The following is a 17,778-nucleotide window of genomic DNA, read 5'->3' as shown; positions in this document are numbered from 1 at the left end:
GATCTCTGGGAGATTTTCGCCATTTGATATTACGTGGAGCTGGGAAGTCTCTTGTGGACCAGTGTCCTGAACTTGGCTCTCCCACCTCAGAGGCACAGCCCTGACGCCGGGCTGGAGCACCAAGAGCCTGTCCTCCCAACGGAAAAAGAGGAAAAAAGAAAAAAAAAATATATGTCGTTGCTCCCAAAGCCCCCCTCCACAATTTGGGATGATTCGGTGTCTGTTCAGGTATTCCACAGATGCAGGTGCATCATGTTGATTGTGGAGAGTTAATCCTCTGCTTCTGAGGCTGCTGGGAGAAAATTTCCGTTTTCTACTTTGTTGGCACAGCTCCCAGGGTTCAGCTTTGGATTTGGCCCCGCCTCTGCCTGTAGGTCACATGAGGGCGTCTGTTCTTCGCTCAGACATGACAGGGTTAAAGGAGCAGCTGATTTGGGGCTCGGACTCACTCAGGCCAGGGGGAGGGAGGGGTACGGATGTGGGGCGAGCCTGCAGCGGCAGAGGCCGGCGTGACGTTGCAGCAGCCTGAGGCGCGCTGTGCGTTCTCCTCGGGAAATTGTCCCTGGATCCCGGGACCCTGGCAGTGGCGGGCTGCGCAGGCTCCTGAGAGGGGAGGTGTGGAGAGTGACCTGTGCTCGCACACAGGCTTCTTGGTGGCGGCAGCAGCAGCCTTAGCATCCCATGCCCGTCTCTGGGGTCCGTTCTGATAGCCGCGGCTCGTGCCCATCTCTGGAGCTCCTTTAAGCAGCGCTCTGAATCCCCTCTCCTCGCGCACCAGGAAACAAAGAGGCAAGAAAAAGTCTCTTGCCTCTGCGGCAGGTCCAGACTTTCCCCCGGACTCCCTTCCGGCTAGCCGTGGTGCACCAACCCCCTGCAGGCTGTGTTCACGCCACCAACCCCAGTCCTCTCCCTGCGATCTGACGGAAGCCCGAGACTCAGCTCCCAGCCCCTGCCCGCCCCAGCGGGTGAGCAGACAAGCCTCTCGGGCTGGTGAGTGCCGGTCGGTCGGCACCGGTCCTCTGTGCGGGAATCTCTCTGCTTTGCCCTCTGCACCCCTGTTGCTGAGCTCTCCTCTATGGCTCTGAAGCTTCCCCCTCCACCACCACCCGCAGTCTCCAGCCGCGAAGGGGCTTCCTAGTGTGTGGACACCTTTCCTCCTTCACAGCTCCCTCTCACTGGTGCAGGTCCCGTCCCTATTCTTTTGTCTCTGTTTATTCTTTTTTCTTTTGCCCTACCCAGGTACGTGGGGAGTTTCTTGCCTTTTTGGGAGGTCTGAGGTCTTCTGCCAGCGTTCAGTAGGTGTGCTGTAGGAGTTGTGCCACATGTAGATGTATTTCTGATGTATTTGTGGGGAGGAAGATGATCTCCATTTCTTAGTTTGCCGCCATCTTGAAGCTCGTCCTTCAGCTTTCCTTTGATTTCCGTTTGCAGGGAATATCTTTTTCCATCCCCTCGCTTTCAGTCTGTATGTGTCCGTAGGTCTGAAGTGGGTCTCTTGTAGACAGCATATATATGGGTCTTGTTTTTGTGTCCATTCAGCAAGCCTGTGTCTTTTGGTTGGAGCATTTAATCCATTCACGTTTAAGGTAATTATCCGTATGTATGTTCCTATGACCATTTTCTTAATTGTTTTGGGTTTGTTTTTGTAGGTCCTTTTCTTCTCTTGTGTTTCCCACTTAGAGAAGTTCCTTTAGCATTTGTTGTAGAACTGGTTTGGTGGTGCTGAATTCTCTTAGCTTTTGCTTGTCTGTAAAGCTTTTGATTTCTCCATCGAAACTGAATGAGATTCCTGCCGGGTACAGTAATCTTGGTTGTAGGTTCTTCCCTTTCATCCCTTTAAGTATATCATGCCACTCCCTTCTGGCTTGTAGAGTTTCTGCTGAGAAATCAGCTGTTAACCTTATGGGAGTTCCCTTGCATGTTATTTGTCGTTGTTCCCTTGCTGCTTTCAGTAATTTTTCTGTCTTTAATTTTTGCCAATTTGATTACTATGTGTTTTGGTGTGTTTCTCCTCGTGTTTATCCTGTATGGGACTTGCTGCGCTTCCTGGGCTTGGGTGGCTATTTCCTTTCCCATGTTAGGGAAGTTTTCGACTATAATCTCTTCAAAGATTTTCTTGGGTCCCTTCTCTCTCTCTTCTCCTTCTAGGACCCTTATAATGCAAACGTCGTTTAATGTTGTCCCAGAGGTCTCTTAGGCTGTCTTCATTTCTTTTCATTCTTTTTTCTTTAGTCTGTTCCCCAGCAGTGAATTCCACCATTCTGTCTTCCAGGTCACTTATCTGTTCTTCTGCCTCAGTTGTTCTGCTACTGATTCCTTCTAGTGTAGTTTTCATTTCAGCTATTGTATTGTTCATCTCTGTTTGTTTGTTCTTTAATTGTTTTAGGTGTTCGTTAAGCATTTCTTGCATCTTCTCGATCTTTGCCTCCTTTCTTTTTCCGAGGTCTTGGATCATCTTCACTGTCATTATTCTGAATTCTTTTCCTGGAAGGTTGCCTATCTCCACTTCATTTAGTTGTTTTTCTTGGGTTTTATCTTGTTCCTTCATCTGGTACATAGCCCTCTGCCTTTTCATCTTGTCTATCTTTCTGTGAATGTGGTTTTTGTTCCACAGGCTGCAGGATTGTAGTTCTTCTTGCATCTGCTGCCTGCCCTCTGGCAGAAGAGGCTATCCATCCTGTGTTTTAATAAGCCCCCCAGGTGTTTCTCAAGCTCGCTCAGGTTTGAGAACCACTCTGCTAGACAGAACACCAATACGTGATGAAAACTCATATTCACAGACATATGTGGATGACATAGAGAAAACAGACCTCTCTCTCCTGCCTCCCATGGACCTTCCCCTCTGGCCACATAGAGTTACTCAGCTCTGACTTGTATTCTTATCTTGAGCTTTACTCATGCTTTTCCCTCTACGTCAAATTTTATTTTCCTATGTCTCTCCTGGTCAGCTCCTACTCATCCCTCAAGACCCTACGTCATTTGTGTGACGGCATCTGCTAATCTTGGCAATAAGGCTAATTGCTCTGTGTACTCATAGGGCTCTGTCTGCTTTAACAGTATTCCGTGGGTTGTGTGTTTGTTTAAGACTTTTTCAGGAGACTGTGGACCCCTTGAAATAAGAAACTTATATCTTATGGTTTTATGAGTGTTTTCAGGTATAGTTTAGGAGAGACCCCTGTCTTTCTGCCAGTCCACAAGAGGGAATAATCAGACAGCCAGAAAGGAGCAGGACTCTGACAGAACCAAGCAGAAGGCTTGTTCAGCAAGTCTCTTTATTTTCTACTCAAGATAACATTAATTGTTACGCATTACCCCCATTGCCTTCTCAGTCCCCTGTTGGTGAGGTTGTTTTGTTTTGTTTTTCTGTTAAACTCTATACTATATCAGAAATCTGAGCAGAGATTCACTAAAACTATGCAGTTCCTCTGCCCCTTTCTGAGAAGAGTGGACGAAAAACATTTGTCCATGGTAAAGCACTATGGACATGACCTGTTTACCACTTCTGTTTCTTGGGGTAACTAGACTTCTACATTTGTAATCAAGATCAGTGACAATGATGAAATCCAAGTGAAAAGTTTCCTTTCTTGCCTCAGAGCACTCTGAGGCAGATTTCAACTGTTCTGTAACAGATATTACCATATAGCTCCCATGTAAAAATTCTTATTCTGTAAAATAAATCTGCAAAGACATCCTTTTCTCTGTTCTAGTTCTTTATGAAAACTTATATAGTTTATCTTATGGGCATAGAAAGACCTAAGCCTTCCCATACCTTACTCTTCTGGTGATAGTTTTTAATTTAATTTAATTTAATTTTTTCTTGGTGGTATATTTTATTTTTTAATTTTTAATTGTTTTTTATTGGAGTAAACTTGCTTTACAATGTTGTTAGTTTCTGCTGTACAATTAAGTGAATCAGCTATATGTATACATATATCCCCTCCCTCTTGGACCTCCGTCCCACCCATCTAGGTCGTCACAGAGCACCGAGCTGAGCTCCCTGTGCTATACAGCAGGTTCCCACTAGCTGTCTATTTGACACATTGTAGTGTATTTATGTCAAACCTAATCTCCCAGCTCATCCCACCCTCCCCTTCCCCACTGTGTCCACAGGTCCGTTCTCTACATCTACATCTCTATTCCTGCCCTGCAGATAGGTTCATCTGTACCATTTTTCTAGATTCCACATATATGCGTTAATATACAATATTTGTTTTTCTCTTTCTGGCTTACTTCACTCTGTATGACAGACTCTTGGTCCATCCACCTCACAACAAATAGCTCAGTTTCATTTCTTTTTACGGCTGAGTAATATTCCATTGTATATATGTGCCACATCTTCTTTATCCATTCATCTGTCGATGGACACTTAGGTTGTTTCCATGTCCTGGCTATTGTAAATAGAGCTGCAGTGAACATTTTGGTACATGACTCTTTTTGAATTATGGTTTTCTCAGGGTATATGCCCAGTAGTGGGATTGCTTGGGTCGTATGGTAGTTCTATTTGTAGTTTTTTAAGGAACCTCCGTACTGTTCTCCATAGTGGCTGTATCAATTTACATTCCCACCAACAGTGCAAGAGTGTTCCCTTTTCTCCACACCCTCTCCAGCATTTATTGTTTGTAGATTTTTTGATGATGGCCATTCTGACCGGTGTGAGGTGATACCTCATTGTAGTTTTGATTTGCATTTCTCTAATAATTAATGATGTTGAACATCTTTTCATGTGCCTCTTGGCCATCTGTATGTCTTTTATGGTGAAATGATAGCTTTTTTAAATCCACATGTTCTCAGATGAAAGAAGCATCGTCTCATGGCCAAAGACTTAGAATGCCCTGGGATTGCTTCAGTAAGATGTTCAGTTCTGAACTGAATGCTTTGGGAAGGATTAGTAGGTATATAATAGAAAACTCATGAATGAGTTTCTGGGCTCAGCAGAGTAGGTTCCAGGAATGAAAAAGTATCCAAGATATTTTACCAGATACTTTTTTAAATTTACTTTTCTCATCTGTGTCATGTTTCCTTTGGCAGATAAGCCCGTGTTACCTACCTTTATATTAATGTCCACTTACTTAACCCTTTCTTGTTCCTTTCCCTTATAGACTAAAAAAGGAGTAATTGTTCTCTCCCATCACTATCCACTCTATTCCATGAGAGAAGAAAGCTAAATAGGGTGAAGTAACTCCCTAGGCACAGAAGAACCATTACACTCTCCAGAAGAAGTAATTTGGTCTACTTGGTAGTAGATAGAAGTTAACTCACCAGAGAACACCAGGGAATCAGACCCAATTATGTCAGCAGGACTTGAGTTAACATCCTGATTCTAGAACCTTCTTTAACATTCAAACTTTATGGATACCTATAATTCATTTTAAAGGTAATATTTCTAAGCTTTAGGCTGAGTACCCATAAATGAATACAGTTGTGTCCAATGTGTGTTTGTAAATTACTTGGAAATTGTCCTCCTATTTAAAGTGAAAGAAAATATAGAAATGTCTTAGATTTATTACATCATTAACCTTTTCTAAACAATCACCTCAGTGCAGGGTTGTTTTGTGGTTGTGGCAGGATATTATGAGGATTTTGGGGAGTGAGAGATAGAATAAAGTTGTTGTTCTGCATTTACAACATCTATAATTAAAACAAGCCAGAGGAAATTAGCTACATGGCTCTTATGATTTCTAGTGTATTATCAAAAATAATTGTGGCACTTTGCCATATGTTCTTGCCTTCTTACAGATTGCTGTTGAGATAAGATGAGACTTGACATCAACTAATTGCTTATTTCTAATACACAATCTTGAACTACAGTGTTTCTCTAGAGTAAAAAAAAGCTCTGTGACAAAGAGATTCAGGAAATAAGAGCTTTTCTAACTTTTAACTCTATACATAACACAGACAAATTGTATAAATAAATATAAGCAGATGTGTTGGTTCATGGGAAGATAGTTGCCTATTTTAAGAATAAGAATGTATTCTGTTTGTTTAGAGCCCTTCAAAATGATGAAAGGTATTAGTTCTGAGTTGACTGAGGAGGAATGAATAAGTTAATACCTAGCTGGAGAATAATTCCATTGCCTAGCTCTTCTACTCAGAGCATTGCAATATGTTTCTCAATCCAAAGAGCTCACATATGCCTTAATGGGTTAATTATTGTATTGCATTACCTGTAGCCCAAGTCCGAATTCACTTGCTTTCTATCTGAAAGGTAGGGGAGGAATGGGGGGCAGTAAAAAAAAAAAGAACATAAATTCAGACAGTTCTGTACTGTAATCCTGCTTCTGCCACATGAGAGCTGTGGGATTTGGACAAGTTACTTCATCTCTCCAAATTATAGTTTCCTCAGTTGGGGGCTGAGAAAGCCTACTTTGTAGAGTTGATGTAAAGGATTTATAAGAGGTGTTAAGTATTAGTTTCCTGCCCCATTTCATCCCTCTACTCCACCCTCACCCCCCACACACACCATCGTGGCTCTGCAATAATAAATGTTGCAGTGTCGAAAAGGCCCATCTGGTCTTTCTCAGATAAGGATAGTTATCTTCAAACAGGCTGATTCCTGCACATAATACATAATACAAAATGGAAAGTACCCTCAACATTTCGTAGGTGGTTGTCTCTATGAATTAAACGTGCAATCTAGAATTTACGTATGAAGACATTTCAAGATGACCATTGGCAATGATCTCCTGAAAGACGTCTCATGTAGGAAATGCTCACCCGATGATGAGCAATGAAGCAGTATCACAATATCTGAAAAAGTATTGCAACACAGTATGAGTCTTTTAAATGAGTTTTAGATATATTAGTAAAAAAGAAAACTCAGCCTGGCTAAGGACTGATCTTATTTTCTGCCACCAGCATTATGAAGTCTTGCCATTCTTTTTTGTAACTCAAATACTCAGCCAGATGAGTACAGACATTAGTTCCCCGCTGGGTCCATGGCATCTTAACTTTAAAAACATCCAATGCAGTATTATTCTACCTACCCCTTTTCAGTATTTTGTGTCCTTTGAAACTCACTCCTGCGTATTTTGGGAATGCCTAATAGGGTATGTTTTAGGTAGGAGTGTCCTGATCCTATATGCAGCTTCGGTATCAGTGCCTTAGCCTTGTCATTGTACTTTACTTGGCACCAGGAGGTGAGTGTGTGCATATGTGTGTTTGAAACGCAGCATATATAATGTTTGTCTTGCTCCTTATGGAACTTCAAATAACATTTTTATCTTTAAAATGCTTTTGTGAGTAGTTATCACTTGGCTGAATTCTACCTTCCAAAGGTCGAGCAAGAGAAGGATGAAACTGAGTCACGCATGCAGCTATTTCTGTAATTTATGAGCGCTCCAGGAGCATAGCATCCCTCTTCCTTACGTCCTCTCTGTTTCTGGAGCCACTGCTCTTTTGGTTCATGAATGGCTGGGGCTGCCTGTCAGCCAGACTTCCTGTTTCCATTCTCTCCCTGCTGCCATTTACCCTGAAAACTGCCCCCTAAATAATCATTTTCAAATCGTTTTTTGACTATGTCATGCCTGCACTGGAACCTGCAGTGGGATCTTATCATTATAGGATCACGTATAATCTCCAGGCTGCTTTCAAATCTCTCAATGTCCACTCTGTACCCTTTAAACCCAGTTGTTGACCCTTCACGGCACCACTACCTCTTAGATCCTGCCTACGTTTCTGGCTCTCATCCCTGTGCATTTGGTATTCATTTTCCTTGAAATGGCCCCACGTCTTCTTGGCTATGAAGCTTGGAGGCGTGGAGGAAGGGGAGAGGGGTCCGGAGGGATACAGTTTTAACGAAAGCTCTCAGTAGATCAGGCATTAAGTTAGCATTTAGATGCTCTACCCACATCACTTCATCTAATCTTTGCCTAAACCTTATAAGGTAGATATTATTAGCCCTGTTTATGGTTGGAAAAACACAGGCTTTGAAGTATTTTATAATTTGTGCCAAATCACAAAACTAGCCACGGGAGGAACTTTAGAATCTTAAGGGATCTTATGACACTAAAGACTGAGCCCTTTCCACTGTGCAATACTTTGTCCCAATCTATGCTAATTACCGCCATCCACTCCAGGCTTTAAGACATACCCATGTCTTTATGTACTCTTTAGTTACGTGGACCTTTGTAACTCTTCCTCAACTGCTTCAAATCAGATTCCCCACGTAGAGTATAAACTCTAAACATAAAACAAACATTAAAAAATCATCCCCCAAACCCTCCCTTTGATCCTTCATCCCCCTTCAGGTGCTATCTTTTTTTTCATCTAAACTCGGTAAACTTTTCAATAGTTCTGTGTGTTCAGTTAACCTCCTTAAGCCTTCTTACTCTTACATCTCTTTCTTCCTCTCCTCTGAAACTGTTCATATCAAGGTGACCAGTGACCTTCCTTGTTGCCAAATCCAGTAGACAATGTTCTGTTCTAATGTAACCAATCTCTTTTGACACTGTTGCCTGCTCCTTTCTTTTTGAAACCCTCCCTCCTGTTTTGGTTGCTATGACACCATAATTTCTTAGTTTTTCTCCTACTTCTCTGGCTCCTCCTTTACTGTCTCCTTTGCTAGGTGGTCTACCCCTACCTAATCTCTGAATGTTGGCAGTCCTCAGGACGTGGTCCAAGGGCCCTTTTTCTTCTCTCTCGCTTCTTTCTCCCTAAGTATGCTTACCCATTCCTATGGTCTTAGTATCAGTAAGCCGAATGATCCCAAATTCTTAAAGTCAGCCCAGACCCCCGCTCTGAGTTTCACATATGTACTTGAAAACTCCACTTGAATGATTCAGTCACTTTAAAGCATGACATGTGACTAGAACACAAAACTGACTTTTCCCACGGCTTTCACCATTTCAGTAAATGACACTACCATCTGTTGTTCAAGTCAAGAATTTGGAGTTACCATTGAGATATCCCTTTCCTTTATTCTCATCATCCAGTCCATTAGTATGTGTAAGAAATCCAACATCCAAATTATATCTCACATCAGTCCACTTCTCTCCTTCTGCAGTCACCTGAGTCCAGGCCACCTTGATCTCTTGCCTGGATTAGAGGCCCTGGCCTCTAACTGGTCTTTTTGTTTCCTCTCCTGCCTTCGTTAATCTCCACATAGCAATGTAGTGATTCATTTAAAGCCTAAATGATAACATGTCACTACCCAGCTTTAAAAGCTTCTATTGTTTTCCATTGCACTTGAAATAAAATTCAAACTCCTTACCACGGGACTTCTAGGCCCCACGTTATCTGAAGCCTCTCTTACCTCATCTCCAGCCACATTTCTTTCTCGGGAAGTTTTAGCCAAGATCTTTCCTATCACAGAGCTGATGCAAAGGTCTGCCCTCTTACTTGGGAGGACTTCTGTGCCCTTGGGTTTTCCTATAACTGGTGTCTTCTCATCTTTCAAGTCTCAGCTGACACTGAACCTTCTCTCATAGGTGTTCCTTGACCACCATAACCGAAGAGCACCCATCACCACCATATGTACACCGTTAACTCTTATCGTAGCCCCCCTATTTGTTACCTCCAGAGCATTTTCTTACGTTACTGAATACTTGTTTATCTGTTTACCATATTTCTCCCCTGTTCATCCTATTTCTCCTTTTATCCTTTTATGCTGTGAACATCAAAAAGGCAGAGGTTTGGGGTTTTATCACCACTGCATACCTGGGTGCTAATATATTAATTATTAGTGGGAGGGAGGAAGGAAAGAGAAGAAGGGAGGAAGGAGTGAAGGGAGGAATTAAGGCCTGGGACTACACCTTTCTCACAATGTATGTATTCCCACAGCTCCTATTGAAATCTTGGAGTTAAAATAGGTACCTAATGCATGTTTGTGTGATGAATAAGTATGCAGACTCTTTTGCACTGTGACAGAATAAAAAGAAACGAGGAAAAACAAGATGCAGAAGCGAAAAGATACGTCCCTTATCCAACCTAGTATATCTGAAATGAGCTCTTCAATTTAAAAAAAGTAATTTTCAGAATAGCGTAAACAAGAGGGTCAGACAAGAAGAGAAAGCATCACGTGTTCTGGGAGTTTGGGATTGCTTAAGGCAGTCTGACAGATGGGATTTTGCTCCGTTTCCTCTGGGGTAATCCACTCTAGGCCGGGCATTTCTAAAGATTAGATTTTGAAATAAAGCTTTGCACCTGGGAATGTACTGAGGCAGGAGAACATATCCCTTCTCTCCACTGTTGTGGTGCTTAAATGTGAGAATTTTTGAACAAGATATGAAAGCAAAGACAACAAACCCTGCAGGATAATAGTCTCTGAGAACCTTAATAACAGCCATTTTTAAAGCAAAGCCTGTGGACTCCTAAATCCATAGCTGCTCGTTTAAGATGCATTGCGATGCAGTGGACCTGAAAACACACTCCTTATCTACCTAGAGCAACCAGGCTCCAAGCCAAACGGCAGTCCTCAAATTAACTCTTGTTTATCTCGGGATGACAACTCTCCTGCTTTTAAAAGAAATGCAATGGCCACATATAGAAGAGAAAAAAGGAGTCACACCCACTGTGAATCTGTATCCAACTGCATTTCCTGTGCGAGTTAGGAACCTCTGGTGGTTAGATTAGAATTCTTATAAAGTCAAGATTGTGGGTCCAGTTCCTTTATATGGGCGCTTCTCAAAAATCCATTAGGAAGGATAATTCTGTTTTGTTTTCCTAGTTTTAATTTCCAATCCATAACAGACTGATACTTTTGTAACACGCAATAAATTACTTTAAAAAATTACAAAAACCAGACACAAAATGCAAGCCCATGCTTTTTATTTTTAGATTGCTATAAACGTTTCTAAAGATTTACTCTCAATTTCTGTTCTCATGATGGACTCTGTGTGTGTGTGTGTGTGTGTGTGTACGTGTGTGTGTGTGTACGTGTACTCCAAAACCTCAAGTATTTAGAGCCAATGTTTAACAAATCATGTTGGGTAACCAAGCTAAGGGAGTTTTACTTTTGATGTTTGTTTTTGTTTTATTTCTGTAAAGCATCAACACCGTTTCAGAATAACTACGTTGGGTAAATTCATCTAAAGAGTTTTACATACACTGCTTTCTTCTTAGAGTTCACTGAACATAAATCTACCTTTTTCTGGCTCGTTCAGGATCATTAACATTACTTATTTTGCTTTGCTTTAAAGTTAGGTGATGCCTTCAAGGGCTAATAATATATGTAGGGCTATTAGTTTTCACACTTGTGTGACCCTGGTCAACTCTGAGTGCCTGCAGCTCCTTTTACACCTTTCTGGTTCTCTGTCAGGTGTCACTTCTTGCTGCTCTCAGTTTAGCCCTTAAGGATTACTTCTCTCCATTTTGGATCTTCTGTTTCTGACCTTTTAAGTTCTTAGAAATCAGAACATCACTTTTCTTTTTTTTTCCTATTAAGCTTATTTGAATTAGGCAAAAATTACCAGTAAAGAGGAACTAATGACCTTATCATTATTCACATACTAATTGCTTTCAGAAAAGATTAGAGATGGTGTGTCCGTAATGATTAATTTTGTGGGGAGGTTTGGTCACTTTTTCTTCCTGCGTCTTTTTGTTTGTTTTATTGCTTACTCCTCAGTTATATTCAAGATAAGGAGGTTATCTTTTTAAATTTTTATTATTTTATTTTATTTTTTTGTGGTACGCGGGCCTCTCACTGTTGTGGCCTCTCCCGTTGCGGAGCACACGCTCCGGACGCACAGGCCCAGCGGCCATGGCTCACGGGCCCAGCCGCTCCGCGGCATGTGGGATCTTCCCAGACCGGGGCACGAACCCGTGTCCCCTGCATCGGCAGGCGGACTCCCAACCACTGCGCCACCAGGGAAGCCCCGAGGTTATCATTTGATGAGTTCTTTTTTAGAGACAAATAATTCCATATACATAGGAAAGAGAATATGTGGAATCTATTATCCCTGATGTTTTGGAATAGTATCATAACCATTTGGATAATAAAAAGAGGTGTGTAGTAGTAACTAATTCTTGGCATCTTCCTTCTTTATTTTTCGTCTTATAAAAGTAAGACTTTCATAACTTTTCATATTCCTCCCTGGTTGTCTTACTACTTTCGATCACCATGGACCATTCTACTTGTCAAATGAGATGGTACAAATTTAATCAATAATCTCACCTTTGTCCTTTACTTTTCTTTATAAACTTCTGTTCTCAGTAGCTTCCTGAAAGAAGGTCTTTATCCTACTTAGTTTAAGGACATCGACCATATTCTGCCTGTTTCTTCTCAACAGTCATTGTCTATTCCGATCAGGCCGTGCAGTTCATTGTACCTGCTCGTAATCCAAACTCCTTGCCACGTTTTTGCCATTTCCAGGCTTTTCTCACTTGGAATACCCTCTTCCTCTTCCCTTCACCTTTCTCAATCCTATCCATCCTTCAAGGCTCAAACGAAGTTCCATGACTTTGTTAAGTCTATTTCTATCACTTTTTTCCCCACACTGATTCTCTTATAATAGAAATCCTTACATTAGCTATTACTTATGAAAGGCTTATTGTGTTCTAGATGATGTTCACAGTATTTTACAAAGATTATGCCATGTAATATTCAAAATAACCCAGCAGATAGGTATTATTATTTAATATTTAGTGAAGCCAAGGAGATTAAAGAGTCTAAACTTATGCAGCTAATAAGGGAAAGAGAAGGAAGAGACCAGAATTATGTCTGTTTAACTGCACGTTCCCATTAGTTTTCCCTGGAGGCTGAGAAAGGGGACTTATGACAGAAGTAGGCTAGATGCTCAGAAAAGAAGGAATGGTGAGATCTGAAAATGCTCTCCAGGAAACACAATACTCCCTACTCCTAAAACTGCCTTGTAAGCATATAAGCATACTGCTTGCCTCCCATCTGAGCCTTCTTGATAGTCACAGTTGAAATTTGCTCCATAATTGTACATAACTCTAGGCTATATGTCTCTTTCTGAGGGGAGGGGCTGCATATTATTTTGCCATTGGCACCCATTTTCTCAATTATGTTATGCTCTCTCTCTTGTATAGGATGTATCTGTCCACTACTTTAGATATGTTTAACAGTCTCCATATTAATAAGACGGTAAAGTTACTCTTTGAGTACTGGAAACAATGTTAGTCTGCCTTGTGCTAGATTTGCTGAAATTTAAGCAGGACTGTTATTAATAGGAAACATTTTTTAATTAATAGGAAAAAACTCAGAGGTCATACAGCCTAGTGGGTAAGAGCCCAGTCCCTGGAGTCTGACGGCCTGGGTTTGAAATTTCGCTGTATGGTTTATTAGCTGTGTGACCTTGTGCGTTTTTTTTACTGAACCTCTCTGTAATTTCATTCTCTTATGTGTGAAGAGAAGATATTAATAATGCCTGCCCTGGAGAGTTACTGAGAGGATTAAATGAGCTCATGTATATACAGTGCTTTAGAGAAGCGTCTGTTGTGAAGGAAGTCTTATATATGTTGTTGCTGCTGCTGCTGCTGCTTCTGTTGTTATGTAACAAATCCTTTTTCCCTATTCATTAGGTATTGTTCTTCCTAAAGAATACAATCACAAAAAGAAGAGAAAACTTATATTGATCGTAGCAACTAAGGCTTGAGTGATCTTTTCTCGTTAGGTCAGAAGTGAAATAAAACTACTAAAAAATATCTGTGAAAATTACTTTCTGTCCAGATTGGGTCTCCTCTGAGAACTCGATTCTCCATTCTAACCTCCTGCTTTTCTGGGGCCCCTGAGTCTAAGGTTAATCTTAGGATAAATGCCATCATGGTAATTTATGCAAATATGAGTGTGCTCCTTCCTAAGTGCCCTGTCAATGTCTCCCTCCCCACCTAGGACTCATGCTGCCTACTTGTACTAAAAAATCTCCACTACAGCAGGCCAGCTTCCTAAAGAAAGCCTTATGGTCCTCACCGATGCTCACCTCCCTTTTAGAGCAACCTACCTGAGTCCTGTATCTTGACGGAATCCCTGCCAGCCCGCCAGCCCAAAGGAGCATGGCCAAACTACGTTTATGCTGATATGTCAGGTCATGGCCTCCTGTAATGTTCACATGACTCTTCTAGACAGAGGAGTGAATTACTGCCAGGAGAATTTCTGTTCTGGCAGCGGGGATATTTTGTAGCAGACTTTTTCCAGTGCAAATAAGTGTTTCTCACAGGTGGTCCCACATGTCCAATTGCAAAATGAAAAGTGAAAAGGGTAGTCAGGACTCCATTTTTCATTTTGAACAAATCAATCCACGTGGGTAAAGTTTAATCAAAATCGGTAATGCCGTCTTTCCGTGTGCTTTAACCTCGGTAGCTGTTTCCCCTTGTTAGCAGTAGCCTTGTTCAGCTTCGGTAACTACTGTCTGTTATAGCCAGTGCTTACAGCAGCAAATGGTGTGTGGAGACAGCCTAAGATCTTCTAGAGTCAAAAGAACTGGATCCATTGCCCACATTTAACACTTTTGGCAAGTCAGTTAAACATCTCTGAGCCTCGGTGCTCTCATCTGTAAAACAGAGAAAATATTATGTACTTCACTGGGTAAGGAGTAGGAATAAGTAAAACGATACACGTGTAAGTGCTTTGTAAACTGTAAAGCCCTTTACTATGCATGTGTCCTTTGTTGCTCTACACTACCATCATAAACTAGAGAAGTAATACTGAGTTAAGAGCTACCTTCCTGCCAATGCTAAGACTTCACTTCAGCTACTTCTGAATTTCCAAGGGGAGAAATTTTAATCCGAGGACATATGAGGTTTGGCAGGAAATTGTCAACGTGTAGTTGTTAATATGAATGACTTCAACAAAAAGTGCATACTAGATTTTAGAAAAAGTAAAGGCATAACTGTCTCTTGCCTTCCTCTTAGTTTTCCCACAGTGCTAAGGCTAGACAAATAACCAGTCCTCAGCAAGCACTGGTTTATCAATTTTATATTCATTTTTTTTTCTCGATGATACAACAAAGATGTTTAAATTCAGGGCCATGTAAGTGGCAAAGATGAAAATGAGCAAATTTCATGAATCAACATCCTATTTATGCTTGGGAAGACCTCTCATTTATTCAGCGAAGTATTGATGACTTCACGATGCACATAATCTTAAGGAACTATTGATTGAACCTGGGTCTCTGCTATAAATGCAGGACATAAAAATTCAAATGTACTATAATTTATATGCATGCTAATGTAGAAAGCTGATTGTATTAGTCAAAAGATCTTAATTTGTTGACAACAAAAGGTTTGGTCTTAATTCCTTAAGTGTGTACCCTGAGGTCAAGATTTAGGTAGCAAACCACATACAACAAGAAGAAAAGTAAAGTAAAAGAGAGCAGTGGGGGCATTATCTTGATAACTTGGATCTGTTTGGTTTTTATTCCTGAATTATTTAGATCTATTAACCTCAATTTTCTCTTTCACTGAAGAAGTAGCGAATTCAGCAGGGTATGTTTTTCCATGTAGGTACACAAAGATAAATTGGATATATATTTGATGAAGCGCCATTCAGCAAGGAGCCCAATACTGGTTTTCTATCACATCAGCTAGTTTCAGAATCAGGCTATTTCCTTCCAAAACAAGCCTGTTTTTGATGGGATAAAGATAGATGCTCCTCGATATGTTTTAGTATTTCTATTCTTTCAACTCCAGATGGGGTTTATCCATATTCCCCTCCTGTCTTCCAGTCGAAGGCAATGAGACAGAATTCTCTTTAGAGTCCATCGGTGATACTTTGGCTGCCAGAAATAGTGACAGGAGACATTCATCGTCCATCTCCCTGCATCTAAGAGGCTGCAACTGAAAACACAGGCCACTTCTTCAGACTTCGTAACATGTTATTGCTGCCACTTTTCCTTCCTTACTTTAGAAGAGTAATTTAATTCAATTTTAGAAAGGGGGCGAATTTTCTAGTTTCACAGATCAATCCAGTTGTTCGGAGCTTCAGAATGAATTTTTAAACTTGTTAAACAGAAGCATACAAATCTCTAAAAGCAAGTCAGATAATGTACAAAGCCTCCATTCATTGTGTAGGCAGAAAGGAATGCTGGTACCCGGCAGCTCTCTAAGGAATGTTCCTTTGGCTTTGACCGTTCTGCTGGGAACAAGGAGGGAAACACATATAGAAAATGAATTTATAATGTCTCTGGCTTATAATGGAAAAATGATAAGAAAAGTTGGCTGTTTAATATAAACTATCAGTTGCATATTCCAGGCCTCCTCTCTTTGAGGTCCCTCCCACATCCACAGGCCTGGCTACCGTTTAGTGAGGAGTACAAAGTGGCTGTTTATTATTATTGACTGATGAGGCCTGTGGTCTGAAATTCATTCTGTCAACGGAATGTAAGCAAAGTTGGCATTTTAAAGCAGGGCTCTTTCAGTCGCTGGGTTTTCTCGGGATTGCTATGCAACAGGATCAGTGCTGTAGTCCCCGGTTCAAGCTGAAAATGTTACACAGGAAGACATACCATGTAAAGGTCAGATTCTTCTACTGTGATAATTTTCTTGATCTGTGTGTATACAAATGAGGTTGAAATCATCACTTCTTATCAAAGTCCTATGGACTTTCCACCTGTTGAGCCTAAAAATGTGATGGTATTTTAAATGGGAAGTCTTGCTAATAAATGTATGGTGCTGTAATAATTGTGTGATGCCGTTTTACCAAGGTGAACTTAATGTGTATTGTCAAGAAGATTCTCTCCTATGATCAAATACCATTAATGTGCTGGTGCTATGGGCCAAGTACAGCCTTGTTTATTAGTCTCTCCATGCTTTTGTGGTCCGAGTCAATTCTACAGATTACTATGTGCTTGGAAAATATGACTTGACCCATAGTGTAATACAGTGATTGGCACTGTGGTGCACTTTATCACGGAGTTTTATTTCCTATCACTTCCATGAAATAATGTCTTTTTTCCATGGACTAGAAGACATAAGTTATGAAATTTATAAAGTTACAAATGTATTGTGTTCCGGTTCATAATCTCAAGGAATAAATCTATTATTCCTAACTAGATGCCCACTTTCAATCTACATAGCGACATAAAGAGATGATACACCAAGAAAAGTGAGTTGGAGGTGTATCTTCTCGTTAGTTGAGCCAGTTGAAATCCCTTTTGAGCTAATAGTCTATTTTTTGCAGTTCTCCAAATTCACAGTCACAGCCGGTCTCTTTTGTTCGGTAATTCTGCGTGTGTTCTTCCTCCTGATGCCCTGTAGGACCTCCAAGGAGAAATCGAAGCTCACACAGATATCTATCACAACCTGGATGAAAATGGCCAAAAAATCCTGAGATCCCTGGAAGGTTCTGATGATGCGGTTCTGTTACAAAGACGTTTGGATAACATGAACTTCAAGTGGAGCGAGCTGAGGAAAAAGTCTCTCAACATTAGGTAAGAAAAGATCCGGAACAACAAAAAAAGGCCAGAAATGAATTAAAATGTCAACATGCCCCTCACTTGCCGAGCACAAGGAGCTAATATCTCATATGTTTATGTAAATCCCCCAATTTCAGAATGATGTATTTTATTTTGAATAAATGAATCATTTATTTGCTCAGCATGGCGATGATACTTGAGGGTTCAGATGAGATTAGAATGGTGCTATGTTATAACCACGGGAGACATACTTATTAAGACATTAGAGTGAATTCAAATGAGGAGCACAGCTATCCTGATTTCATAGTGTTCTCTCTTGGTTTATCACAGGGTTATTCAAAAAATGATAAAACTAACGTCTGTTTATTATGGAATTCTTTCTTTGGCATTATTCTAAATGCACGTGAGGACCTTCTTTAAATACCCATAATACGTTATAATTAACGTTGTAAGGGAGACCTCGCCATAG

At 40.9% G+C, this 17,778-nt stretch overlaps 1 protein-coding gene across 3 annotated transcripts in view; it reads left to right on the top strand.

Moving 5' to 3' along the window:
* DMD (dystrophin) overlaps positions 1-17,778 on the top strand; it is a 2,124,682-nt gene that overhangs the window by 1,721,969 nt on the left and 384,935 nt on the right. For all 3 annotated transcript variants that reach the window (XM_060001925.1, XM_060001919.1, XM_060001920.1), the window contains one exon: positions 17,152-17,324. In XM_060001925.1, the coding sequence (XP_059857908.1) occupies positions 17,152-17,324 (173 nt within the window). The remainder of the gene's footprint in view (positions 1-17,151; positions 17,325-17,778) is intronic.

Source organism: Delphinus delphis, chromosome X (assembly GCF_949987515.2).
Source record: "Delphinus delphis chromosome X, mDelDel1.2, whole genome shotgun sequence".
Lineage (NCBI taxonomy): Eukaryota > Metazoa > Chordata > Mammalia > Artiodactyla > Delphinidae > Delphinus > Delphinus delphis.
This window is presented reverse-complemented; position numbering and strand designations above follow the sequence as displayed.